The 27824-nt window shown below is 51.3% G+C and overlaps 1 protein-coding gene across 3 annotated transcripts in view; it reads left to right on the top strand.

The window, feature by feature from the left end:
* Window positions 1–27824, top strand: part of HM13 (histocompatibility minor 13) — a 41113-nt gene that overhangs the window by 336 nt on the left and 12953 nt on the right. For 2 of the 3 annotated variants that reach the window (XM_029219993.1, XM_029219996.1), the window contains exons 2-8: window positions 7070–7168; window positions 12516–12598; window positions 19166–19254; window positions 20911–20996; window positions 21088–21213; window positions 22040–22097; window positions 25223–25306. In XM_029219993.1, coding sequence (XP_029075826.1) covers window positions 7070–7168; window positions 12516–12598; window positions 19166–19254; window positions 20911–20996; window positions 21088–21213; window positions 22040–22097; window positions 25223–25306 — 625 coding nt within the window. The remainder of the gene's footprint in view (window positions 1–7069; window positions 7169–12515; window positions 12599–19165; window positions 19255–20910; window positions 20997–21087; window positions 21214–22039; window positions 22098–25222; window positions 25307–27824) is intronic. The other variant, XM_029219994.1, reaches the window with a different exon arrangement.

Raw genomic sequence — 27824 nt, 5'->3', positions numbered from 1 at the left:
CGGCAAAGCCGGGCGCTGTCCACCTCCCACCCTGACACTGCTGGCACGGACCCTTCCCCCGCCCGCCCTGGACGGGACAGACACCTCCTCTGCCCGGACACTGAGCCTTCCCAGCATTGCTCACCACCGCATCCCCAACCCGGGCCCACATCCCGGGGCTGACCTTAGGTGCCCCAGGATCTGGGCACCGATCCACGAACCAGGTACTGACACCTTTCTCAAATAGGGAGCGGTTTCCACCCCCGTTCGGACCTTGACACATCCCTCCCTCTGTGCACCATGCTGGAAGCACTGTTGGCCGACCCTGACACTGTGATTCGGGTACTAATTGTTTTCAGCCTGCTGGACCCAGCCAGACCAGCCTCACGCTCTGCTCTGGCTGTTCATCCCATCTGGGACAGTCACCCCATCCCAGGCTCTGGGTCAACATCCATCTGTATCTGATGGGGCACTGGTTCTGACACCTCCTGAATAGTACAGCCTCTTGTCATTCCTCACCCTAACCCAGGGCAAATTCTGGCACCCAGGCTCATCCCTAGACTCTGACACCTGTCCAGCTGGAATCTGTGACCCCTAGAGCGCTCTCCTAGAACCCCCAGATCAAGCCTTTGCCCCACCTTAAAAAAAAAAAACAAACTAACACAGGAATATTAGCTCCTGGAACCCCCAGCTCAGCTCCTAGTTTTTTGCATCACTTTCTGGAACCAATTCCGGTCACACAACTCCTCAGGACCTGGCACTTTGGTGCCTCTCTTTTTAACCAGCCATAGACCCTTGGTTTGCTGGTTTTCTCTCCCTGACTACACCCAAGCTTGGACCTGTCTGAGCCTGAGCCCAGACCCTATTCCTAACCCCTAACCCTGACCCTGTTGCCACCCCAGACCCTACCTCAAAGTAGCTCTTCTCATGCCCCTTAAGACAGTCTTTCCACCAAACTGGGCTTACCTGCTGAGTAACTGAGCTGCTGTAGGCCTCTCTTGTGAGACTGGGCCAGAGCTCATCCCTGTCCTTCAACATCTGTCCCATTGGATACCTAAGAGGACCCCAGGGCCTTCCACCTTCTGACTTCCTCTCTGTCACCCTTCTTCCTGATATTAAGACCTCACTAGCCCGTTGCACCAGTGACTTCTCACTTCCTGGCAGCCTCTCCCATCATCCTCCACCACATCCTGATCTGCAGCTCCCTGCTGCTCCTCCCCCACCCAGACCTGAAGTTGAACCTTAGCGGAAGCCGTCGTACCCAAAGAGGGCAGACCCATAGAGGAGCTGCCACTTTTGAAACTGCTCAAGCCCAGGTTCTCAAAACATTACCCAACTTGAGCAGTGGCCGAGGCCTGCCACCTTCCTTTCTCAAGATCAGAGAACTTGAGGCTGGTTCCCTCTGTGGTCAGATGCAAAGGGGATTGGTCATGCTTAGGTGGCCCCATTTTCCGTACAATTCTGCCTCTTCTAAGCAGAGTTCTGGTGGCTTTCATCCTCCCTACCTTTGCTTCGGGCAAACACTTGGTACAGGGGGATGTTCTGAAATAGATCAGGACAAAGAAGGTGAAGGGCAGCAAGGAGTGAGCTGGGCACTTGATGTGAGGGGCTCCCTATACTGAGTAATTCTCCTTGGCACCATCTACACATGGATTAGTAATCTCTTCAGAAAACACCTTCCAGACAACAGAATTTCCTGAACCTCCACTGTTGTCCAGGACAAACGGATGCTGCAAAGATGAGTGGGTCAGAGCCCTGTCACCAAGGAGTTGAGGTGTCTGGACGAGAGAGGAATAAGTAGATCTGTGATTGTAGTACAGGTAGTGCCGCAGGCTTTAGGGAGAAAGATTGAACACACCTGGGGCAGGGCAGGGCGGCTTGGTGCTGGAGGTGGGCTGGAGCCTTGACGTAGAGGTCGAATTTCCCCCAGAAGACATTCGAGGCAGAGGAAACCAGGAAAGCAGCTGTACGAGGCAGTTTAGGTGATGGTGGACGGTCTGGAGTGGCTGGAGCAGAGGGTAGGGATAGAAGAGAGCTTTCAATCTACTGAAGCATCTAAATACCTCTCCCCAGCATCTCCGGCAAGACAGGGGTGCTGGAAGACTGTGCATGGAATTGCAAACAGCCTGACCCTTAGTAGCCTCCCACCACCAGTAACCAGGGTATTCTAAAGTTTACAAGCCTTCGCCCTCTGATTCTCCCAGCAACTGAGTGAGACAGGCAGAGCCAGTTTTATTAACACCATTGCACAGAGATACTGAGAGTCAAAGAAATGACTTCTCTGCCAATTAGGGGCAGAACCAGGTGTCCCTGGTCCTAGTCCGGGGCTCTCTCTTTGATGCAGATGCCTCTAAGGACCCATACAAGTGGCATTTTGGCTTAGGGAGAGGACAGGCCAAACGACTCCCTTTTTCTACCCTGAGTTGTTTCTCTAATCATTTGGCAAGGAGAGAAAAGTTAGCTTGGGGGCCCAGGAGTTTTGATTTCCCACTAGTGTTAGACCCCCCACAGCCAGCTGAGAGGGCATGTGAGGACAGAATTCTCCCTGGGGGCAAGTTGTCCATGACAGGCAGGGCGAGTTGTGAAATCATGGGAGGAGAAGTCCGGGAGTGTGTTGGGAAGAAGTAGCCATGGGCAGAGCCATCTGAGAGCAGTGCCCATTCCTGTCAGAGACCTCTGTTCCCAGAAGGGAGCAAATCCCAGCAACAACTACTCATCATTGCTTCAAAGGCCTTTGGCCTGTAACTCAGAGGAGCCCCTCAGCCAGCTGGACTGGGTTCCTGCTCTGGGCTGGGTACCAGGGGTGCCAAGACAAAGAAGGCCAAGCCCTCCCCTCACAGAGCGCAGTCACCAAGGAGAAACAGCTGTGTGACCAGCCGACTGCTAGAGGTGGCAGCAGTGATCTTTGGCAGGGTGGATAGCTCAGCAGGCAGGACAGGAGGAGAGGGAGGCGTGGGCCCACAGGTGTTTTCCAGGAGGCAGTGAGCAGTTTGATGTGAGCCCAGTACAGGTACTCGGGTGATGTAACAGGAAGATGCTCTGGGATCCTGCGGCCATTCTGAGGTACAGAATCCTGAGGGCAACGCACCAGTTAATCTTCGTAGTTACTACATGTTTGCATTTGTAAAAATTCAAGCAACGCAGAAGTATAAAGGAAAAGCCCCCCCCCCCAGTACCACTTCTGTGGAAGTAACCCAGTTAGCTGTTTGGTGTGCCATCTTCCAGACCTTTTTCTGTATATATACAAACAAGTATGTGCCTGTGTGTATATACATATGTAAATTTATTTTTATAAAAGTGGGATTTTGTGGTACATAATTGCCCTGAAACTCGATTCTTTTTTTTTTCCTTAACAGTATGTCTTGGTAGTTTTCTTATGTCAGTACATGTAGATGTACCTTGTTTTATGGCGGGGAGGGTAGGTCACGCACGCCCAAGGTGTAGAATTCCAAAGGTACAGGGGGACAAAGTGAAATCTCCCTCCCACCCCAGCTTCCCAGTTTCCCTCCCCCGAGGCAGCCCCTGTTACATGTTTCCTGGCTATCCATCCAGAGCCTCTGTGCCTTTACAAATAAATAAGCATATGCTTCCCCCCATTTTTTGCTACATAACTGTTACATTTTGTTATAGATAAACTCTTTTTTACACCTTGCTGTTTTCACCACTTACATGTTGGAGATCTAATATGTCAGTACACATGGCATGGTTGTGTTCTTTAACAGCTGTGTGGTGTCCACCTGTACCCCCCAGCCATGATTCTCAAAATGTAATCCCAGGACCAGCAGCCTCAGTTATCACCTGGGAACTTGTTAGAAACGCAGATCTGTTCACAAGCCCTCCTGGCGATTCTGATGCGAGCCCAAGTGTGAGGGCCCCTAATTTGGAGTCCTCCACTGGTCAGTTAGGTGTGTCAATCTTCTGCTATCGCAAACCATGCTGAAATTAATCTCCTTATACATTTGTTACTTTACACTTTTCTGTGTATTTGTAGGATAAATTCCTTAAAATCTATTTGCAGGGTCAAAGGCTCTGTGCATGTTTGATTTAGACGGATTTTATCACATTATCCACCATAGAGGTTGTACCAGTTTATACTCCCACCCGCAGTGACCTCAGTTCTTGTTTGATGGCTGCTTGGTAGTCCATTCTCCAGAGGTTTCTCAGCTGTTGTGGGATGCGATCAGGTCCTTCAGAAAGAGCTCCTGATAGGGGAGGTGACAGGCAGGAAAGGGGCTGGTGAGGTGGTGCTAGTGGAGACTGCAGTAGGGGCAAAGGGCTGGGGTGGGGGGTAGTTCAGGAGATGCTCAGGTGAGTGAGTGCACGTGGCAGTGAGGAGAGGAGACCCTGGGGTAACAGAATGGCCCACGAATTCCAGATCCTTTCTAGGGCATGGCCTGGAAGCAGAACTCCCAGAGCTCCAGCTGAGCCAACGACTTGAGTGAGCCATCTTCCCTCCCTGCTTTTGCTTCCGCCCTGATAAGTGAGCATGCGGAATGTCACTGGAAGCTGAATTTATTTCTGCTCTTTGTGTCAGTTCCCCACCCCCCCCCCCCCCGCCACCGCCCCCAAGTATGTTTTGCATTTCAGGAGCCATTGCATTTGCATAAGAACATCTAGTTTAAAAATCCAAATTGAATCAGTGGAGAATCCTGACAACTTTTTGTATTTTTCCAACTACAAAGATTCTGTTGCCTTCAGGATTCTGTTCCTCAGAAAGGTCGCAGGCTCCCTGAGCATCTTGTCACAACTTTCCAGCAGAAATTTCCAGGTAGAAAAGGTAGAGGACGTCTAGGGGGTAATAGCCAAGAGTTTGGGCTCTGGAACCAGACTGCCTCAGTGTGAATACTGGCTCTGCCACTCGTCAGCTGTGTGACCTTAAAGCAAGTTATGTCACCTCTCTGAGCCTCAGTCTCTTCATCTGTAAAGTGGAGCTATTAAAAGTACCTGCTTCCTGGGGTTACTGTGAGGATGAAATCATGTAAAGCACCTAGAACAATGCTTGGCACCTAGAAAGCTCTCAGTAAGTGTTATCCGTGTTACTGTCATCATTGGTCAGATTTCAAGTCTCCTGTTCTGGCTCAACATTGCACGTGGGATATTTCCAATAGTCACCCACAGAGGAGACCAGATTCCTTGTGTGATGGAGCATCTGTCCAGCCTGGTTTGTCATCGAATAATATTAAGCCTCTTCCCGCCCAGGATCCTGGGCTGAATTGAAATGACTGTGGAAATGAGCGGTAACACTGGTTTGTAGGTGAAGCCAGGGTCCGTGAATGTTTTCATACCATGTGCCCTGCCTGCATCTACAGGTCCCTCTGCCTGGTAAGCGCTTCCCTTCCTCGTACACAAAGCAAACTCCTCAACTTAGTCAGCATTTATCTGGCTTCGACTACATACCAGACCCTGTGGTTGGCCTTCAAGGCCTTGCTTAAGTGATATCTGCTCTAACCAGCTCTGACACTCCCCTGCTTCCTTGTGAAAGTAGTGTCCTGTCTGCTTTCTCATGATTCCCTTCTACATAAGAATAATACAAATAGTTTATACAACTTATGGGAAGCTCAAGGCACAACACAGGTACTTCCAGTGCTGTGGGGGGAAAAAAAAAATCATCAAATCCTGGCACCCCATTTTACAGCTGAGGAAATTGAGGCTCTGAGAAGGAAGTTAACTTCCCCAAGGTCCCAAACCTGGAAAGAAGCAGAGCTGGGAGTGCAGCTGGGCCTGCTGACATCAGAGACCTCCCTCCACCACTGGGCACTCATGCCACGTACCACCGCAGTATGCGTGTCTCTGTTCTGTCACATGTCACAGTATGCGGTGATATTCTGTTTACATGTCAAGGTCTTGGCCTACCTGCCTGTGAACTCTTTATGGTCAGGAGCTCATTTATTTTTGTGCCCACCCTGCTGCTACACAGGAAATATAATGATTTTATGGAGGTACACAGAGAGGGCGATGAATTTGCCCAGACCCCACAGCACAGTGCTGCCAAAAGCAGAAACCAAGGGCTGGGAGAGAAGAGGGAAGGAAGATGACCCTGCCTCTCCATGTCACTGTTGCTCACCCACCGCCACCCCACTCCCAGCAAAGCTGCCAGAGAGTGACTCACACAGAGCTACCTGGTCCCTCCACAAGGGCGGGTCTCCCTTCAGCCCTGTGCCTGGGCCGCCTCAGCCATGCATATGTTGGGGTTTGGTTAAGGGCCTCCCCACTTGACTAAAAAACATTTTTAATATAAATTTAAACCAGAATTATACTACTATGATGGATTTTCATTCGAAAGTCTTCTGTCATGAATTCTATGGAGCTGACTTAATTTTCTATGTTGCACTGTTACTCTATTTCCAATTTTTTTCCATTTTGATAATACTGAAATGATTTTGATTGCCTTCAGTTGTTTTTCATGTAAATATTTATCCTCCGTCAGCTCTTTACCTAGATCACATTCTTGCCAACTATTGCATCTGCCATTGTGAATTTAAAGGTGGCTTTTACTCTGACCAGATTCAGTTTTCGCAGTCACACTTCTTGAGTTTGAGTTTTGTCCAGATTTGCTTCTCCTTGCAGTTGGTGTCTTCCCATACTCGGTTTTAGCCATTGTTAAGTTTTGTGTGTTGTTGGTTTATTTCCACTAATAATATTCACTGCCTACTGGATAAAAGACTGATCATATTTACATCTCAGCTAAACCATAAGAAAACTGGAGGTAGTCCTCGCGAGGCCCAGAACTGCTGTCTTGTCACCAGTGTCCAGGGTTTTCTCTTTCAGTTATTATGTACCCATTGCCTCTGCCGCACGTGCCCTGGGTCCTCCCAGGAACTGTCCCTGTTGGAGTGCAGGTCTCCTCAATAGCAAGACGATGGGATCAGAGCGTCCTGCCCCAGGTTGGGTGGTCCGCAGCCCGGGCAGAGGGAACAGCACTTGCCAAGCCCTGAGTCAGGAGAACGTGGGGACCCCTGAGGCAACTCAGTGATGGCAGAAGGGGAAGGAGATGAACGAGCTGTTGGGGCACCAAATTCCTGCCAGCATCCAACCCTCAGAGGCCAGAAGCACTCCCAGCACTCAGCAGGGCCTTTCTTCTCTCGTCTAGAATGCCTCGGACATGCCCGAGACCATCACCAGCCGGGACGCTGCCCGGTTCCCCATCATCGCCAGCTGCACGCTCTTGGGGCTCTACCTCTTTTTCAAAGTAAGTCCTTTGTCACCTGTTGTAGCATTCGGTTTGAATAACTTTATTTGATTTTGTTTTATTTTTCCCATCACAGGAGACATGCATGTTCATTTATAGAAAATAAAGAGCAGGAAAAATAACAATTTACCCTTAGGCCCACTACCCAGAGACCCCACTGTGATATCAGGGGCCCCTTCCCACCAGTCTTTATTTCCCTTCTTCGAGGAGCTTTCTGTTTTGTTTTCCTGATACCGGTTTGGTTTCATTGTACTCTTCATATTGGGGTGGGGTATAGCTATGTCTCGGACATACCTCTACCATACTAATTGCTTTTTTTTTTTTTTAATTTATCGAGGTTTATTTTCCCAATAAAAGTTACACAGGCTCAGTGTTGAAAACCTGGAAAACACAGAAAAGTAAAAAGGGGAAAACAGCAGCCATCCAAAACCCCCCTGCCAGAGACAGTCACAGAGTCCCTTTGGAGGTGTGTCCTTCCTCTGCTTTTCCCTGTGCATGGTTCCTCCGTAGCTGTGAACATGTGCTGTATACAGTCCTGTAGCTGCTTTTCTCACTTCACATTAATTACATCGTGAGCATTTTCTCATGTTACTGCAAACTCTCAAACTTTTTTTTTTTAATATAACATGTACTGTTTTCTGATTATAAAAGTAATATATGCAGAAAACTTAAAGAGAGGGAAAAATACACAGAGGTAATCACTATTAACGTTTTGGCATATCTCCTTTCAGGCTTTTCATATTCGTATTTTTAACCTAATGATAATCATTTTATAACTATTTTTTTTTAAATAATACATTACAAGCACTTTTTTCCTGGTCATTGAAAATTCCTCAAGGATAACTTTTCCCCCACCCCGCCCCGGGCCACGCTGCTCGGCACATGGGATCTGAGTTCCCCGACCAGGGATCGAACCCATGCCCCTTGCAGTGGAAGCTCAGAGTCCTAACCACTGGACCACCAGGGAAATCCCTCCTCAAGGATAACTTTTAATTCACATTTTAAAAATACATAAACATAGTTTAAGAAAATTTTTTTCAATCTAAGGGAAGGTGCAAATGAGCCATAATCCTCTCCCCAACGTAGTTTCTTGTGACTCATTCTATTATGCATAGATCTACATTTATGTAACAATTTTAAAACAAATATATGTATCGAACACATGGTTCTTATATCAGCACAGTCAGAGCTACCTCAGTTCTTGTAACAGCTGCTTGTGGTTGTGTTTCGTGGATGTGCCCCTGAGGGGCATTCAGTGGTGGGATGTCCCAGCACTGCCGCCATGAGCCTCCTCATGTAAGTATCTGGCAAGTATATCTGCAGTAGCATTACCAGATCAAACAGCATCCGGAATAGTTGGTGCCAAATCCCTCCGATTGTACCAATTTACATTTCCACCAACAGTTACAAGTGTGCTGGCTTCACTGTACTCCCACCTATACTGACTCGCCTCAAAATCCTTTATTTTTACCAGTCTGTGAGTGAGTCAGAAACATAATTTTTAACGCCTGCTTCCTGTTCCATCACTCCCTCATTATTGGATCAGAACTGCTCCTCTTAATGATTTCAGGATATCCCCACAAGCAGATACACCACGACTGACTTATAGCATCCCCCTCTCTTTAAACAGAAAATATCGTTCTGATTTTTACTCTTATAAGTAAGAGTGCATCAAATAACGTTAGGTATTCACTGATTTTTTTTTTTCCCTGGACCTCGGGAGAAGAGGTGAATTTATCATATGCTTTGGTTCACAGCACACTGGCATCGGCCCACGCCAGGGCCCCTCCTTGTTTCCTTCACCACCTTCACCCTGATGCCCATCTCCATTTGCCACCTTCATTTCCCTTCACCAGAGGCACCTGCCCTAATGCATTTGATTTGTGTCCTTGGATGTGTGTCTTTTTATAAAATATATGGTGTTAATGTATCTGTGTGTATTTAGTGAGAGTCTGGTTTCCGTAAGTAGAACTGTGTTCCTTCTCCTCTCCCCTGTGCTCCTGAGATCTCTCTGTGGCTCTGTACACATCTAGCTCATTGCCTCCGACTTGGCTTTTGGCAGATATTTCTCGAGTCTCTGCTGTGCTAAGCGCTAGGAATATACACCCAGGCCTTTGCCTCAGGACCATCTAACATTTTTAGTATTTAGGATTCTCTCCTGAGGCTATAGATTCCCCAGAAAGGACTTTCTGGCAGCAGAGGGCGTGAACATTTTTATTTAAGGCTCCGGACGCCTGTTGCTCAGCCTGTCCTCCTCTCCAGGCAGGTAAGCCCCAGCCTGCCTTGTGCCAGAGGACACAGCATACCTCCTCCCAAGTCACCAGAGTGTCCTTGTTGAGATGTCTGAAAGGCAGCTGCCTGGATAGCACGGCCACCAGATCCCTTCCAAACTCCAGACTGACCGCTGGTTGTGGTTTGCTTAACAGTGGCTCTCACTCTGCCCCTTTCCTCCTCCTTTCCTGGTTGGGGCACTGGAGTTGGTTACATTTCTCAAAATCGTAAAATTTACCTTATCCCACCTCATTTAAACCTGATTGCTTTGAGGCAACTTATAAAAATTAAATCCAACAGCATAAGAAAAATAATAAAGGAAGAAACTGGGGTAAAGGAGAAAAAATAGGAAAAGACAGTGAAGCTCTGGGTGAGGACCATACCCAGACCCCATGCTCTAAAGTCTAAAGACTTGTACTCTTGTCAGAAGTGCCTCTGACACAGGCGTGACTCTGATTTTCTAGCAGCCAAAGCACAAAGAAAGTGAGACTTGGTGCACAATTCATAGTCCACACAGTCAAGCCGACCAGAAGCTCAAAGGTGTGGCCAGAGAGAAATTTCTCCCCAGGACCCACGTTGAAAGAACACTGTGTGAGAGGACACCATGTCTTCACGGGTAAACACGGCCCACACGCCTGTGTGGGTAGGAGCATTCACACTGTAGCCACTGATGTGCTCGTCCATTTGGTCATTCTACAAACACACACCAGATCCTGTGCTGGGTGCTGGGGACACTGCAGTGAGGAAAACAGCTGGCCCACCCCTGCCCTCAAGGAGCTTCTTGTTAAGTGGTGGAGACAGACACCGGTCAAGCAGTCACACAGATAAATGCGAAGTGACAGTCCTAGAAAGTGGTGTGAAGGCGGGGTCTGTAGCACCAGAAGAGCACGGAAGAATCTGCTCCTGCCCACGCCCCCGTCTCAGACAGCAGCACTTCACCCACCTCACTGCTCGGCCGAACTAGGAGGGTTCCTCCCTCCTCTCAGCACGCAGCCCTGGGCACAACCCACTTCGCTAGTCCAGAGCTGATCGGGGATCCAACCCCGGCTCATCACATCCCTCCTGCCCCCCAGCCCAGGGCACCATCCTCCTGGATGCAGCTCGCTTGCTGGGCTGTCGGCCTTGACTTTTGCCCTTTGGAGTCTGCCTTCCACACAGCAGCAGAGGGATCCTCTCAGGCTGTCAGATCAGATCACAGCCTTGCCCTCAGCCCTGCAGTACTGGCCTGTCTTACCCAGACGAAGCTAAAGCCTTTTTCACGGTCCATCTCCCTCCTACCTTCCCAGCCTCGTCTCCTGACACTCTCCTTCCTACCTTGGCTCCTGGCCACAAGCCCTCACCGTCCCCTGCACACGTGAACGCATGCCCACCTCAGGACCTTTGCACTCACCCTTCCCTCCACCTCAAAGGCTCTTCCCCCAGGTATCCTCACAGCTGCTCCCTTACTTCGTTAAGGGCTCTACTCCTAAATGAAGTCAGTGGAGCCTTTCCCAGGCCACCTGTGTGATGCCGCACCCCCACCCCCGGCCTCCTTGCCCTGCTTTGCTTTTCTTCTCAGCGCCCATCTCCACCGGACAGTGTATTGCATGTTCATCTCGTGAGATTCTCCCTCACTGGCGCATGAACTCCATGAGAGCAGGGACTTTGCTGCCTATTCCAGTGCTGAGCACAGCGTAGCAGACAGTTGGTAAACGTGAGCTGAATTAACGGAGGTCACGTCAAGGAAAACTGCTTGGAAACCTGGGTGAGGAGAGGAGAGCGTCCTGGGCAGCAGAGAGGCATGTACATGGGCTACCCGCGGGTGGGAATGTGGCACGACAAGGCCAGTGTGGCCGCAGCACGGAGAACGAGAAGGAGCGGCTGAGGAGGCCTGTGGTGGTCACCACGAGAGCATGAGAGGGCAGGGGGAGGATGTGGGCCTTGAGCTCGTGGGAGCAGAGGGAAGCTGCTGAGAGGCATTAAGCAGCGGATCGAGGGGCTCAGACAGAGGTTTAAACAGGTCCCTACTTGAGAGTGGCCAGTGGCCCCAGACCCCACACCACAGCACATTATTCCCTCCCAGTTAGAAAGCCTCACGGTAACAAATTAGAAGACGATGCAGGGCTTCCCTGGTGGCGCAGTGGTTAAGAATCTGCCTGCCAATGTAGGGGACACAGGTTTGAGCCCTGGTCCAGGAAGATCCCACATGCCGTGGAGCAACTAAGCCCACGCGCCACAACTACTGAGCCTGCGCTCTAGAGCCCGTGAGCCACAACTGCTGAGCCCGTGTGCCACAACTACTGAAGCCCACGTGCCTAGAGCCCGTGCTCCGCAACAAGAGAAGCCACCGCAGTGAGAAGCCTGCGCGCCACAACGCAATGAAGAGTAGCCACCACTCGCCGCAACTAGAGAAAGCCCACATGCAGCAACAAAGACCCAACACAGCCAAAAATAAATAAAAATAAATTTATGAGAAAAAAGACAGTGCAGCAACCATGGAGCCATATGGCACAGCCTGCCTGAAGTCCAGAATTAACAACATGTGACCACTGACTTTAGCCCTGTGAGAGACAACATTCCTTGGGTTCACCTAACAATAACAGGACCAAGAAGCAGCTGTGAGGGCCTGCCATCAGAGCTTCAGAACCACTGGGGGAGGGGTCGTCCAGAAGAGCATGGAGAATGGAACAGGGTGCAGATGACTCAACTGTGTGGCCGCTGTAGGGGGCTCCCTAGGTTTTTGAGCAGAGAGAAGGAAGCTCGGAAGAGTGCATTCTGAGGTTCAGACGGCTCTCTTGGGACTCTGAACTTCAGACTCCCCTCCCCCATGCAGGACCCTCGACACACACACAATATTGCCTGTCTGCAAATAATGGAGCCACCAAGCGCAAACCTACAGACTCCTTTGGGAGGTGCATCTGAGGGCTTGAAGTTCCTTCCCTTTTTCCTGTTGCCATAGAAACTAGAAGGCCCCCCAGTACCATTTGAGAGTCTTTCTGACACCGTTCCCCAACTCCAGAAGAGAAGCGTGGACTCTGGTTTCCTCATAGCCACTGGCAACCCTGACTGCCTGTTTCTCTTTGTATTTCTGCCTCAGATATTCTCCCAGGAGTACATCAACCTCTTGCTGTCCATGTATTTCTTCGTGCTGGGAATCCTGGCCCTGTCCCACACCATCAGGTCAGAAGGCATCTCTGCGACATTTGAAGCAGCTTTCTCAAGAGCAAGTACAGGGTCTCGGATGAGAACATGACCTTTGGCGTCATTCAGAGCCAGGTTTGAATCCTGGCTGTAAAATCCAAGGGAATCTTTCCCCTGTGTTATACCGTGGGTGACCTAGAACAAGAACCCTAACCTCTCTGGGCCACAGTTTCTTTACAAGGAATGGTAAGAATATCCAGTGGGTATTTCCCACCACGGTTGTTGGGAAAGTTATTTGTGAACAGTAATGTCATGGTAGTTGTCACAGTACTGAGAAGAGTGATGCCATCGCCACCGGCGAGGTGTCATAGTTGCTGCACACGCACTAAGCTGGCCTCTCACACGTGGTCTCAGCTCATAAGAGAGCGAGGCAGTATCGAGAGACGTTAGGAGCACAGGCTCTGGAATTTCACTATCTGACTTTGAATCCAGACTCTGCCACTTAATAGCCCTGTGACTTTGGGCAGTTTACTTAATCTCTCTGGGCTCAATTTCCTCACCTGAACGTGAAGAAAACTGATAGTACCTTCCTTATGGGTCATGTGGAAAGCTTTTAGCACAGTATCTGGCACTCAGTGTGTTCAATAAATGTTAGCCGTTGTTATTATTATTATTATTATCTGTTACATTCAGAAACTGAAGCTCAGAGAGGTTAAGAAATTTGCTAGGACAACACAGCTGATAAGCAGCAGAGCCAAGATTCAAACCTAAGTTTCTGTGGCCCCAGAGCCCTTCCTCTTTTCACTGCCACCCTGCTCAGACTGCCACATGTTGTGTCAGTTCAGTGGGGATGAAGGGTCTAAGCCACTGGTCCTCGGGTGGGGCTGCTTTCCAAATGGGAGTTGTGCCCCCAGCACACCCCCTCACTGTGACTACAAAAGCATCCCAGTCTATTTCCGTCTGGTCTCTTGAGGAGGTACAGCCTCGGGCTGAGAACCACAGAGGTGGTCAGCAGACCAGGAAAAGTTTCCAGAAGGCAGGAACACAACTTGGACTCAACTCCGAAGGGTAGGAAACCCGGAAGAGGGTGTAGGAGGGAGATGCCAGGCCAGGAGCTGGAAGGCCTGTGCACATTGACAGTGCAGGCGGGATCTCCCAAAACAGAGAGAAAGAGCAGGATCCTCGCGGAAGCGTGCAGAGCCAGGGGGAGTTTAGCCTCGTTCCTCTAAGCAGGACCCTGGAGGTCAGGAGCATAGGCTCAAAAGGCACATGGCCCTGGAACCAAGGCTCTGTTATTTGTGCAAGTTACTCAAGCTTTCCTAGCATCAGTTTCTTCACCTATAAAATGGAGATGCTGCGAGTACCTCCTCGTTGGGGCGTGGGAAGGATCAAGTGAGCACGTCTGTGACCTGCCCAGAGCAAGTGCCAAGCGCACCAAGAGTGAGCGGCTGGCCCGAATTCACACAGCTGGGACTGAGTTCAGTGTTGTCTCCAACTACACCTACCTTCACCCACAAGGCCTTGTTCTACCGCCCCCCCTCCCGCCAGCCCCGCCATCCTTTTAGGGTGGAAACCCAGAGAGCCTGACTGACCAGGACCCAGCAAGATAGTGGCAGACCCAGTCACCCTTCCTCAAAGGACAGACCTGTCCTTTCCTGGTGGACCGGTGTGGGAGCAGTCACTTCCCATGCTGGTTTGGATCCCCCCCCTCAATTCTAGCCCATCTCCCCCTACCCCCGAGCATCTACAAGAGCCTTAAGAGCCCAGTCCTCCCCACAGCCCAGCCACCACCTCAGAGTGCAAGAACCCAGTATATTTTGTTCGGCCATGTGCTGAGGAATTGATTATTTCACTTTATCTCAACAATCCTACAATCAATACGAGCAGGGTATTTTGAGCCTGTGTCATTTTGACACCAGAGACCTTTTTTTCCCTTTTAGAATAGTAACTGAGGAACAATGTCCCAAATTTCCCGTGGATTAGCCAAGAAACAGTTGTCTGTCTTTTAACCAATTCATAATTTTTACTGTTAGAAATTATCAAAGAAAATAGAACCAAAGCAACTAAAACTGCCCATGGTAAGATTTGTTAGTGACTAAAAATTAACAGAAGAATCATTTTCTTGATAAGATTTAGAGCACACAGTTTGACCTGGGAAGATTAGACCTTATGAAAATAATGGGTGGCCATGGGCATAAAGGGTACTCACCATTCAGGGTCCGAGCTATCCTCTGAAAAAAATTGATACGGGCTAAAAGCTGGGATGAAAGAACTCATTACTGTAAAATGTACATGGAAAAGAACTGAATCAGATGAAAATAATTTCAGTAGAAAAGGGGAAGGGCATAGTTTAATCATGCTATTTAGGTAGTTGATCTAAGAATTAAATTGACTTTTCTTCAGTCAAATTGAATTTTCTTAAATATTTTCTCAAAGAAGTCTACAGTGTTGTTAGAATTTTGATGAATTGTTTATATGTATCCACAAACTCAGTCAGACCCGCCTCAGGATCCAAACAAGGTCTGAAGATTCAAGACAGGAAAACTGAGGCTCAGAGAGTTTCGTAGCTGCTAGGAGCAGAGTGAAGTTTTGAGCCCAGGTCTGTCTAACTCCACGGCCAGGTATTCTTTCCGGTCTGGCAAAAGTGAAGGGGAGAGGCAACTTAAAGACAGGGGCCTGGGCACCCTCTCTGGTGGGCCTGTGGTCTCCCGAGGACTGGCAGAGGAGAGGCCTGCTGAGAGGCTGTAGAAGCTGAGCCCGGAGCTGCGTAGCCCAGGCAGAGACGCTCATGGGATTCCTTCCACTTCCCCCGGCCGCCTCAAGCCTCCCTGCAAAGGTAGCACAGCTTGAGGTTTTGGAGGAAGGCAAGGGCTCACAGCCTGCCTTCACCTTGTACGGTCACCAAGACTCAAGCCCATGCCAATATCCTTCCTGCCAAGGGAACCACAGCTTATTTTTATCACCTCTTGAGTTCATATCCCACCCAGATGACCTTTAGACGAAAAGGTTCATAAGACCATAATCTGCCCCCCCACGGGGGCGAGGCCACATCACCTGTTTCACTGACCCTTGTCTTCACCCCCAGGGGAGAAGGGCACCAGGATGTGATTTCCCAGCAGGAAGCAGTGGCCTTTAGGCTTGGCATGAGCCATCGAGGGCCGGAAGGAGTCTCTGCCTGCTACAAAAGCCCGCATTCAGAGGTGTTCCGCATTTACTGGCTGCCTCCCAGGCCCCAAGCCTGGCATGAGTGTAGTGAAGGCGATAAGTCGGGACTCCTGCCCTCAAGGCAGGCTCACACCGGCCAGGTTGCTCGACTCTTACCATGTGTTACCCAGCAGCCCCTCTTTTCTCGAGATAACAACGACATCAGTCTAGAGACTTCCTACTTGGAGTTGAAGCTGCAGTTAAGCTTACAGGGTGCCAAGCGTTCGTATAATCCTCTTAGTATCCCTATGAGAAAGATACTGTTACAGTGTTCCAAATGAGGAAACAGTTGCACAGAGCAGTTAAGTAACTTTGCCGAGGTCACACAGCTCAGTGGCAGGGCCAGGCGTTGAACCCAGGAAGCCTGGCTCCAGAGTCCATACTCTTAACCACTGCATTCTGCTGGTTGAGCTCCTAAGGCAGATGCCAGGCTGGAGTGAAGGGCTTAGCGCCTCAGGCCTTCTCTCTGCCTCTGCACACACCCTCTGGCTTCAAACTCCCTAAAAGTGATTCAGCAAACTGAGCTGAAAGTAGCTTCCAGCCTCATCCATCCCAGCTGCTGCCTCCCACCTGCTCAGAGCCCATTTGTAGAAACCCACTCCCAATTGCATCCTTGTGTTGACCATGTCTCCACATAATCACGAAGCCCTCTCATCATTCACGCCACAGCCCTGCAGACTGGGAGGGATTGGCTGTTGGACAAGTGGGGAAACTGAGGCCCAGAGATGGTTCTTAATCCATATTTTCTTCCTCCAAGCCCCAGGGTCTTGGACAGCTCCCTTTTCCCTGCCTTTACCACTGTGCCCTCGGTACCACTCGGCCTGGGTCCATTTTCCTACAGCTGGGAGCACCATTCTGGATTTGCCTACCCCATCAGTCGTTGTCGGTCTGATCTGGTGTTGCCAACTGCTTTTGAGCTCAGGCTCTGGACAAGTGCCAGCGATGATGTACACTCACAGTTCTTATGACCCCTGTTGAGGATCCAGTGCTGGGCTAAACTTCTCCCCACCTTCTCTCCTACCTTCACAGCAACCCTTTGAGTCAGGTGGTATTATCCCCACATATAACCAAGGAGACTGAGCCACTAAAGTGGCTCGCCCAGGGCCTCACATGGCAGAGCACGTGTCGGGGCTGGGCCCCCCAAGCTTGTGTCCACTCCACGATGCTGCCGCACCAGGCTGAGCAGAAGCCCCTGGTTTTCTGTTCCTTCTCTGAAGGTGATCCAGAAAAGAAAGTCTCTGCTCCCTGCCTGGCCAGGAAGTGGACCATGCTGAGTAATCAGAGAGAATGCTTCCAGAGACAAGGCCAAGCCCATCGTGAGCAACAGAGGCCTCACGGAAGGAGTGAATGTGAGGTTGCTCCCACCCAAGGGGCTGTGGTTCATCTAGCTGATCAAGTCCGGCTGAGTTCGTAAAAATCCCAGGCCTGACAGGTCATGGAGTGGGGTGTCCATCAGGTCATCTGACTTAATAGGTCTGGAAGGGAGTCCAGGAATATGCATTCTTTTTTTTCCCATATTTAATTCCTTTTATTTGGATTACAAAGCTGACACCATGCTTATTATTGAAGTAAGAGGTGCAGGTAACAATAATTCACATTATACTGTTTATGCTTTATCTGTGTTGGCATAGTTTATATAATATTTAAGGGATCACATAGAAGGAATTGCCTCGTGTCAACATAGCTAAGTGTTCTGGGAAACTGAAAATTAAAGGAAATAGTTAAAACAAATCACCAGAATAGTGTGCTTTATAGTCAACTCTGGCTGGCTCTGGGTCTGCTAACTGCTAGAGAGAGAGAGGAGTGTGCTAGACTTTTATGGGGTTTCAAAAACTTTAAAATAGTTTAACAGGCTACCTTTGAAAGAGTGATTGGATGGACTTTTTTTTTTTTTTTTTTTTGCAGTACGCGGGCCTCTCACTGTTGTGGCCTCTCCCGTTGTGGAGCACAGGCTCCGGACGCGCAGGCTCAGCGGCCTTGGCTCACGGGCCTAGCCGCTCCGCGGCATGTGGGATCTTCCTGGACCGGGGCACAAACCCGTGTCCCCTGCATCGGCAGGCGGACTCTCAACCGCTGCGCCACCAGGGAAGCCCTGGATGGACATTTTAATGGAAAGTCTCTAATAGCCTCAAAATGCAAAGGAATGCTGCAGCTTTGATTTGCCACGTTGAACACATCTGAATGGCTTTGGGAATAAACAAGAGACTTCTGAGGAATTGGGACAAGGGGTTTATCTTTCCGTTCCTAGAGTCAAAAGCAGAATTCATGGGACTTCCCTGGTGGCGCAGTGGTTAAGAGTCCACCTGCCAATGCAGGGGACATGGGTTTGAGCCCTGGTCCTGAAAGATCCCATATGCCGCAGAGCAACTAAGCCTGTGCGCCACAACTACTGAGCCTGCGCTCCAGAGCCCGTGAGCCACAACTACTGAGCCTGTGTGCCACAACTACTGAAGCCTGCACGCCTAGAGCCTGTGCTCTGCAACAAGAGAAGCCACAGCAATGAGAAGCCCACGCACCGCAATGAAGAGTAGCCCCCACTTGTCGCAACTAAAGAAAAAGCCCACGCGCAGCAACGAAGACCCAACGCAGCCAAAAATAAATAAATAAATGAATTTATTTTTAAAAAAAAATTCATGCCTCCTCACCCATCTACCTCTCTACCTCCAGCCCAGGAGAGAGGGCTGCAGATCTTCTTTCCCTCTGTGGGCCTGGCCACGGTTGGCACATCCTCTGCCTTACTCTGGACCAGGCCAGGTCAGCTGCCTCTGGCTGCGGGGGGAGCCGGCAAGGAGAAGGTGGTTTACCTAGGACCACCTGAGGTTAATGAGCCCCCCTCGGCTGCTAGCCTTCCAGCACCCTAAGCAGTATGGGGCCCAGGCATGCTCACCCTCTAAGGAGTCAGGTCTCACCCCAGGCTACTGGTTGGCACCTCATTTCGGCTCTGCCATCTGCCTAGACTCAGTGGGTCTCCTTCAAGAATGAGGACTTGCCCTACTCAGGCTTGAGCCAGAATATGCATTCTTGACAAGGGACTCTGATACAGATGGTACATAAACTAGACTTTGGAATCCATTGCTCTCCTAAAAACTGTTTTATGTGAAAGTCTGCCTCTGCTTTGTGCTTCTTGGGTGATAACTAGGAGGCAGTATGGAAGCACTAGGAGTCCAGAGACCTACGTTCAGGTCTCAGCTCAGATACTGACTTCCTATGTGACCTGGGCAGTCACTTGCCCTCTGAGGGCCTGTTTCCACATCTGTACAATGGGCACAATAACACCTACCTCTCAGGGCAGCTGTGAGGCTGTTGGGAGATAACAGCTTGTAAACAGATGCCTGGGGAGGGCATCAGTGACTGTTGCCCATGGGGGCTCTGTTTGCCAACCTGCTTTGTCTTTCCTTCCAGCCCCTTCATGAATAAGTTTTTTCCAGCCAACTTCCCAAATCGACAGTACCAGCTGCTCTTCACCCAGGGCTCTGGGGAGAACAAGGAAGGTGAGTGCTGCCCACTTTCCCCTGCTTTGGGTGTCTTCCTCCACCCCTGCCTTTGTCTCTCCAATACTGGGACTCCCCGGTACAGCGAGTGATGGAAAAGGTGGGCTCTGGGATCACATCCCAGCTCTGCTGCTGGGTGCACACCGTTACCTCTCTGAGCCTTGAGTGGTTTGGTTGGGGTTTTTTTGTTTTTGTTTTTTTTCATCTGTAAAGTGAACATCATAATCTAGTACCTCCCTTATAGGCATGTTGTTGGGACTGTGAGTAAGTGATGAGCAGAAGGCATTCAGCACACTGCCTGGCTCACCGTGAACAGTAAACAGTCGGCTCTCGTGGCTGTTTTTATCATGTCAGGTTTTAGTGTGATTATTCCCCACCTACGATTTGAAAGGGGAGTTCCGTGGCTTTCGAAAAAATGAAAACTGCAGGGAATTGGGGAAAGCCTGGGTCACGTGGGTTAGTTAGGTTGTGGGTTCTACTGCTGTGACAGGATTATCAACGGCTTGGCCAGATGGAAGGTATTTCTCTCATGTCAAAGCCTGAGCTTGCGAATGTCGCGCTTGTGAATGTCCCTAGCATGTTCTGCCTTGTCCCTGGAGAGCAGCGATTTTATATGCAGATCCTGGAGAGCAGGATTCCTTTGTGCATTTCTAGGCATCTGTGCCCAGTCAGTGACTGTTGAGTTTTTTCACCTGTCTTGTGCTCTGCCGCACTCGGGGGCCCGCGGATCCAGAAGAGCGCACCATTGCTCCACGGGCCCTCCCGGAGGAAGGAGAGACAACTGTATCACGGGCCCATTTAGCTAAAGGGAAGCTAGAAAATGTGGCTGAGAGCTAGTTGGCCTTGTGTCCAGGGGGAAATCATCAGGGTATTGTTAGCACAAAGGAGCGAACAACAACTGGGGCCAACCAGCAGTCTGCTACATTCTGGAATCTGAAAGGAAATGCTGTGCTCTGTGACCCTGGGCAAGCTCCACCGCCTCTCTGGGCTTCCTCAGTAGGACACTTGGAGGTGGTGGAGAAGGGGTCTAACATCAGGATGTCTGCCACAGGCTCCCCACCAGAGCACCCTGGGGTCCTCCTGCCTACTGCTTCTCCAGGCCTCCCTCTCTTACCTTCCTCCTCCTGTGCTGTTGACACAGCGCTGCCAGCAAGCTTCTTGATTCCTTTGGTGGCACAGTAGAAAGATTCCTGAATGAACTGAGACCTTGCAAAAGCCTTGGGCTCGGTGCAGTCAGCGTTGATTGAGCACCCACTGTGTGCAGGCTCCATGCTGAGCGCTGTGTAAGGGCCGTCTCACTTGCTCCCCACAGCAGTCCTATCAGGGAGGTGCTGTGATCCCCTTTTTACAGATGAGGAAACTGAAGCTCAGAGAGGGAACTGCCTCCCCCGAGGCCGCCCAGCTACAAGCGCAGAGCCTGTGCTTCCAACACCATGAGCCATCTCCCACTGACCCTGTGTCAGGCCTGTGTGCTCTCTGGGCCTCCATTCCCTCCTCTAGGAAATTGGAGGGGCTGGGTGGGGGGGCTCCAGTGAGCACCCCCAACCTGTGGATCTCTGACAGAGCCCACAGCCATGCCCTCCTCCGTCCAGGGGCTGACAGGTGGGAGGGGCAGCCCCGCCCCGGGGAGTGGACTTACCCGGCCTCTCTGCCCAGAGATCATCAACTATGAGTTTGACACCAAGGACCTGGTGTGCCTGGGCCTGAGCAGCATCGTTGGTGTCTGGTACCTGCTGAGGAAGGTGCGTAGCCAGGGCCCAGGGCAGTGTTGGGGGAAGCGCCTGAGGGGCAGGTTGGGGGCAGGAGAGCTGGTCTCACTGCATCTTTCCCCAGCACTGGATTGCCAACAACCTCTTCGGCCTGGCCTTCTCCCTTAATGGGGTGGAGCTCCTGCACCTGAACAACGTCAGCACCGGCTGCATCCTGCTGGGCGGGCTCTTCATCTACGATGTCTTCTGGGTGAGTTGGGCAGGGACGCAAAGGATGTCTGGCTACCGGGCCCCCTCGCCGCCTCCTCCCCTGTCTCTGGCCCAAGCAGCGGTCGTCTGATAGAGGGAAGCTGCCCTGACCTGGAAGTAAGACCCCAGAGCACGTCCTTTCTGGGCCCAGTGCCCTCAGCTGTGGAATGGATGAGAGAGCAGAGTCCTCACTTGCTGAGAGCCCACCCTATGCCCAGGGCCTTCCAGCCGCCCTCTCTTCCTCATGGTGGCCCCAGCAGGGGTATTGCTTATCCTGTGTCTCTCCGGCAAGTGAGCTGAGGCTCAGACGTTGAGGCAAGTGTGGTTAAAGCAGATGAGTGGACGCTGGTGAGCAAGGTACCGACTGTGAGGACGTAGGCTGCGTGCCAGCCCTGGGCTAAGAGACCTGCCACACTCACTCCGAGGGGCCCCGCTGAGGGATCGAGGGAAGCCTGACTCAGGCACCCTTTCCGTGGCCTCAGGCAGCCTCTTCTCCCCTTAAGTACGTGGTGCTGGAGGACTTTCTCTCTTGGGAGGGGCAGACCCCTGAACTAACATAGAATGCCTGGCCGGGGGCATCAGAGGCCCTTTACCAACTCCTTGGAATTGCCCCTCGTTGCTACCTAGAACAAGGAGCCCCGTGAAGTGTCCACATGGCCAGTGTCGGCGGCCACCTCATCTCAACTTCACATCTGCTCTGGAGCCCTTCCTGGCTCCCTGCCCCTTTCCCGCCCGTCCCAAGCAGCCGCACATTGAGAAGCCCAAGCACAGCCATTCCTTCCCACCCAGCCCTCACCTCCCTCCAGACTCCTCTCTCCTCCTCCTAGGTATTTGGCACCAATGTGATGGTGACAGTGGCCAAGTCCTTTGAGGCACCAATAAAATGTAAGTGACCACCCCACCATGGGGAGCCCGTCTGCCCCCACCCTGGTGGCCCGTCCCCTCGTGGTCCCTGTTTTGGTCCATACCCTCCCTTAGCTCTTCCTTCTCCAAGCTCCCCTGTGTCTCCAGGCTGGTTTCCTTCTCCCCTTTGATTCATCCACTGTGTTCCTGCACAGCCATCCTCCTCCCAGGCTCTGGCCTCCGGCCATCTGGTCACAGTGCATGCTCTGTGGGACGAGCTGGAATGGGGGTGAGCACAGAGAGGGGTGCCTGGCGCAGCCTGTGCAGGGCAGGCAGGGGCCTCCAGAGGAGGATATCCCCCACGCCGAGACCTGGAGTCCTCTCCCTGGATCCCTTTGGCACATAAATCTCAGGTGCTGTCTGCCCCACACCTCTCACACTGCCCTGATTCTGTTCTTCAGTGTATCCATTGTTATAAATATTAGAAAGCCCACCTACAAGCATCTGTAAAGAACGTGGAGACTTCCTTGGCGGTCCAATGGTTAAGACTCCGCCCTTCCGCTGCAGGGGGAGCGGGTTCAATCCCTGGTCAGGGAACTAAGATCCTGCATGCCGTGCTGCGTGGCAAAAAAAAAAAAAAAAAAAAAGTGGAAATGTTGTTATTTCACACTGCAGCAAGCCCAGTGGCAGAGCATCTAGAGTTGGGTTTCTGACCCTCACTGGCGTTGCCAAGAGCCAGGGTCACCTCAGCCCTCCACCCCACCATTCTCAACATGTTCAGGGGCAGAAAGGGGCAACTTTATGTCTCTCTTTCATCAGAGAGGGATGTTTTTCCCCCAATCCCCCCTGTAGCCTCTCTCATACTTCACTGGCCAGAATTGGGTCACAGGCCCAATTCTGTCATTCATCATCAAGGGGGATGGGAGAAGCATGATGAGCTTGGAGTTTAAGCCTTAGACTAATCAAGAATCACCTCCTGGCATCACAAGACCCAAAGAGGAGGAACGGAATCAGTCAGACATGATGGAAGGAAGCAGTGGGATCCTGTCAGGAAGACATCACAGCTCCACAAGGAGTGCTGCTTGGGCAGCGGGCCGATGGGGTGGAGTCAGCCCCAAGAGTGAAGAAATGACTGTCCTCCTCACGGTCTGACTCTCCCCTGATGCACACAGGTCCTCTCTGTGAGCTGGAGAGAGGTTGGTGGCCACTCGTTGTTCCTAGCGGCCGCAGTCGCAGCTCAGCGACCCTAGAGGAAAACAGGTTTCTCCCAGCTTTGGCTTGGATGAACCCATGGAGGCTGGCCTGGCCCGTGAGCTAGGCATTCCAGCTGGGAGTGGTGGAAAGGCCAGGGTCACTGCCCTCTCCAGTGCCTGAGGGCAGAGTATTTGAATCAGCAGCCTCCCAGAACCAAGGGTGTAAGGTGAGGGCAGTTCTTCAGAGCAAGAGAACAGATGCTGGGCAAGCCAGAAAGAAGAGCAGCTGTGCCCTACGTGCTGCGATGGATGAACCCAGCCAAGGTGTCAGGAAAGCTGTCCTGGGTCACGAAGGATGAATATGTGTTTACCAAGCATGCAGGGGCAGTAGGGGCATTTGAAAGAGAGAGTACAGCTTCAGCCAAGGGCTACAATTAGGAAAATGCATGGAGGGAGCAGAGAATCGGGGAGGGAATGTGGCTGAGTTTAGGGGAGCAGCAGAAAAGAGGCCGGATATGGGGAAGCCAAGGATGGCACGTCAAGGAGCCTGGACACTGCCCAGCAGGCAGTGGATGAGCCATTGGAAGACTCTGAGCAGGGAAATGACAGTCACCTCTGGTTTCTGGTGCTTGAAATTTGGTTTTCTGGCTTGGGGAGAAAGTCCGTTGCCCTCCACCGCTAGGAGTAGAGCTCAGAGGCAGTCTAACAGAGTGGTTAAGTGGACAGATGCTGAAGTCAGGAGGCCTGGACTTGAATCCCAGATGTGACGTTCGCTGGCTGCGTGGCCTGAGGGAAGGGACTTCACCTCCCTGGGCCCTGGTTTCCACATCTGCCGCTCAGAATTGAATGGTACCAGGTTTGGGAGGATCAAATGAGGAAAGCTGTAAATCACTTGATTGTGCATTCAAGGCAGGAAGAAGCAGGCAAGGAAGGGCCTCTACAATTCATTAGGGAAGCACAAGCTTGCCCAGAACCCCCAGCTTACCTCTGCTTACGTACCATTGGCCAGAGCTGGGTCACGTGACCACTCCTAGCTGCCAGGGAAGTCAGGAATTTGGGGACCAGATTGTCCTGATTGTCTTAGCCTTATGCCACACTTGATTCATCCCCTGGGAGGGCGGCCACACACAAAAGCAGGACTGGGTTAGTAAAGAAGGCATGACGTAGCAGTTAACAATGTGTGCAAATCACCTAATCCTCACCACAACCCTGTGGGGTCAGTTCAGCTGTTATACCCATTTTATAGGTGAGACAACCAAGACCCAGAGCAGTTAAGTAAACTGTGCAGTCACACAGCAGAGCCAGGATTCAGACCCACACAGTCTGACCCTGAAGCCCATACATAACTGCTGTCTGCTCCAGGCCCCTGTGGATGAAATCCAGCTACAGCTGCCCCTTGCCATAACTGGACATACAGGGAGGCATTTCTCTCAATCTGTATTTATCCAAACAAGCTGGCCAGTAGGATTTCTGAGTAAGGAGCTCTAAGCAAGGGATTTATAGGTATGTGACCTCTTCACCCTCAGCAGATACAGAAACAGCCTGTAACCCAAGCTCTCCCTGCTTCAGAACAAGGGTCTGTCCACACCCCAGCTGCAGTGAGATGCATAGCCTATTAGATGCCAGCGCCGTGTGGGCTGTTTCATCTTTTATATACTAGGCTTTAGGGTCATTCCCATTTAACCAGAGTTCTGGCTATAAAAGGGCATTGAAATTGTATGACATGTGAGTTACAGCTGAATAAAGGCATTCAACCTTTAGCCTAGATGATCCTAGATTCTTCCCTGCTCTAACCAGCTGTGATTCCAGATGGAGACATTGCCCTTCAGCCCTTCGAAATCCTCTCAGCTCCCCATTCCCATCCCCCCACCCAGAAATGCAAGTGTGTGAGTTCCATACACCAGAGGTGGAGGGCTAGGAGTCAGAGTGAGCTGGGCTCTCACCACCTCCTCGCATCCCTGCCTCCCCCTGCAGTGGTGTTTCCCCAGGATCTGCTGGAGAAGGGCCTGGAAGCGGACAATTTTGCCATGCTGGGACTCGGAGACATCGTCATTCCAGGTGACCACGCTGAGGTGGGGGCCACAGTGCAAAGGGTGGAGGGGGCTTCCCTGGAGAAGGAGGAGTCCTGTGAAACACAGCCTTACCCACCAGGAGAGGGAAGGAGAAAGGATTAGGCTGGGAGATACCCCTGCCCCCTGCCCAGGGGTCTGGTGAAGGGGTCTACCTCAGCACACATTGTGGAGTGCCGGTCCTGGGCCAGGCCATGGGCTGCACACTGGAGGGATAGGGTGAGCAAGACTGCCCCTCATGGAGCTTCTGACTGGGTGAGCAGACATTACTCAAGAGCTACAGAAATAAATGTATATGACAGACTGAAATGCACTCTAAAAAAGCACATTCTGTGGCAGTGTTAAAGGAATCTGATCCCCTCACACACTTGCATGTGTACACACCCCTTCCCAATGTTTTCAGGTAACACAAATGTGCTAGAACTGCCACAGGTCCCCCTCTCCCCAGTGCTGGGAGGGCTTCAGGGAGAACGTGCACTGTGTGTGGACACGGGGCACCATGCCTGTGGGCTCGTTTGTCTACAGTGTTAGCAGAGGGACAGGTGGCACGCACCTGCTCGACTGCGCGAGCTGGCCTTTGAGCCCATTATCCATGTGTGGGTGGTAGCGTACCTGTGGACACGGGGACAGGTGCCCTGTGTGGAGGTCTGAGCCTGGACATACATCCCTGGCGGCCTGCAGCCCGAACTACCTGGGGGCAAAGCTGAGCTCCCTCTCTGAGGGCAGCTGAAGTGGCTGAGGCTTGGATTCTGTGTGTCTGCGAGATCCAGGCCTGGTGATGGGCACGGAACATCCAAAGAGCATTCTTACTCCCCTAGTCCCAGAGGCTCAGAGTCAGAGGGTTAGAAGCACCCCTGGTGCTTGCTTAAAAGAGGAAAGTTTGGAACAAATTAAAAGCCAATTTATTTTCCAGTGTAGGACATAATAGCAATTCTGCTAGTAAGCTGGGATGGCACAGGCACTGTGTTGTGGTACCTTCCTTTTGTGATACGTATGATGGTGAAGCAGAGGCTTTCTCTCTTGTGCCAGTGAGGAAACTGAGGCTCAGAAATGAAGGGACTTAAGGTAAATTCACACACTAGGAAGCAAAAGGGCCAAGACTCAGACCCGGTCTATCTGACTGCAAAAAATGTTATATTATCAGAACTGCTTTTATGACAGTAATAACAATAATAAGATAGTCCCAGAACTATCACTTGTCAAGCACCTGTTGTTGGCCAAGCACTATGCTGGGTGTTTTTTAATATGTTATCTTTGCTACTTCTAGCAGCCCGATGAGGTAGAGGGTATTTCCACGTTACTGATGAGACTTGCCTAAGGCCGTGGGGCCATGGTCTTGAAGCCAGGTGTTCCCATAGCTTGTGGTGCTGGGAGGAGGGAAGCAGCTCCATCAGACTGAAGAAACTGAGTCCCATAAAGCATTCGTCTCGCCCTGCAGGGGAGGGTCTGTCACAGGCACCCGCAGACTTCCCCATTGTCCTTGTTGGGTGGTTCTGGGCTTGAGGCCTGCATGGGACATCTCTGCATATCCCCATATTCCTGTGTATCTGAGTCTTTTCAGCAGTCACAATCAGTGTGAGTTATTGCACCCTCACAGAGCCTCGGGGATGATCTTGAAGGAAGAATGGATTGTGGGGTGTTGCTCTGAGGATCAGATGCATGATTATGAGTAAAAGCTCTTGGGAGCTCCGGCCCGTGGATTAGTTGAAGAACAGTTGTAGAATTCAGCTGCCAGGGGCCACTGGGTTCCCAGTTTTGTCTCCAGAACGGCAGCATTTGTCTGCTCTCACCAGCCACCCGCTCCCCGCTCACAGTCCTCAGTGGGGACTACCTCATTTTCCTCTTTGAAATTAATCACATGTTGCCAGTCAGGGCTTCTGATGAGCACAGAATGTTTTGGCTCCTGAGAACCTGCTGTCAACTGAATGAGGCTCAGCCCTGCTCTGTCTGAGCCCCAAGATAAGTCAGGGAGACAGACACACAGATGGACGTGTGTGCAACATGCAGAGGCCGGACTGGCTGGCTGTGTCTCAGGGACTCAGGTTTCCAGCGCGACTGGGCTCGGTTCTGAAGTGCAAATAGTGCAGTGGGTGGACAGTTCACGGTCCTTGCCTCAGCTCCTGCAGAGCCTCCCGGTGGTCTGCTTGCTCCTGCTTTTTCTCCCTCCAGCCAAGCAACTGCCATGGGGGTCTTTCTCAAAATCTTTTTAGGTTTTTCTCCCACTTAGAATTCTTCCGGTGTGTCCCCTTACTCCCACTCCTCGTACCCATGGAGCCCTGCATGGCTGGTCCATCCCCAGCATCTCCTGCTCTGGGCTGCAGCCTTACTGGCTCCTTGAGCCTTGCCACACCTCCTGAGCCCTCTTCCTCTTTGCACACGCTGTTCCCTCTCCCTGGCAAGTGTCACTTCCTCAAAGAAGCCCTCCTTCCCCCCCACCTCCCCCCAGCCTGGGTCTCATCCCCTGATAGACCTTCCCATGACACAGGAAGCACCCTTTCACAGGCAGT

The sequence above is a fragment of the Monodon monoceros genome, unplaced genomic scaffold (genome assembly GCF_005190385.1).
Source record: "Monodon monoceros isolate NGI ecotype Baffin Bay Population unplaced genomic scaffold, NGI_Narwhal_1 Super_Scaffold_13, whole genome shotgun sequence".
Lineage (NCBI taxonomy): Eukaryota > Metazoa > Chordata > Mammalia > Artiodactyla > Monodontidae > Monodon > Monodon monoceros.
Note: the sequence above shows the minus strand (reverse complement) of the source record. Positions and strands in the feature narration are given on the sequence as shown.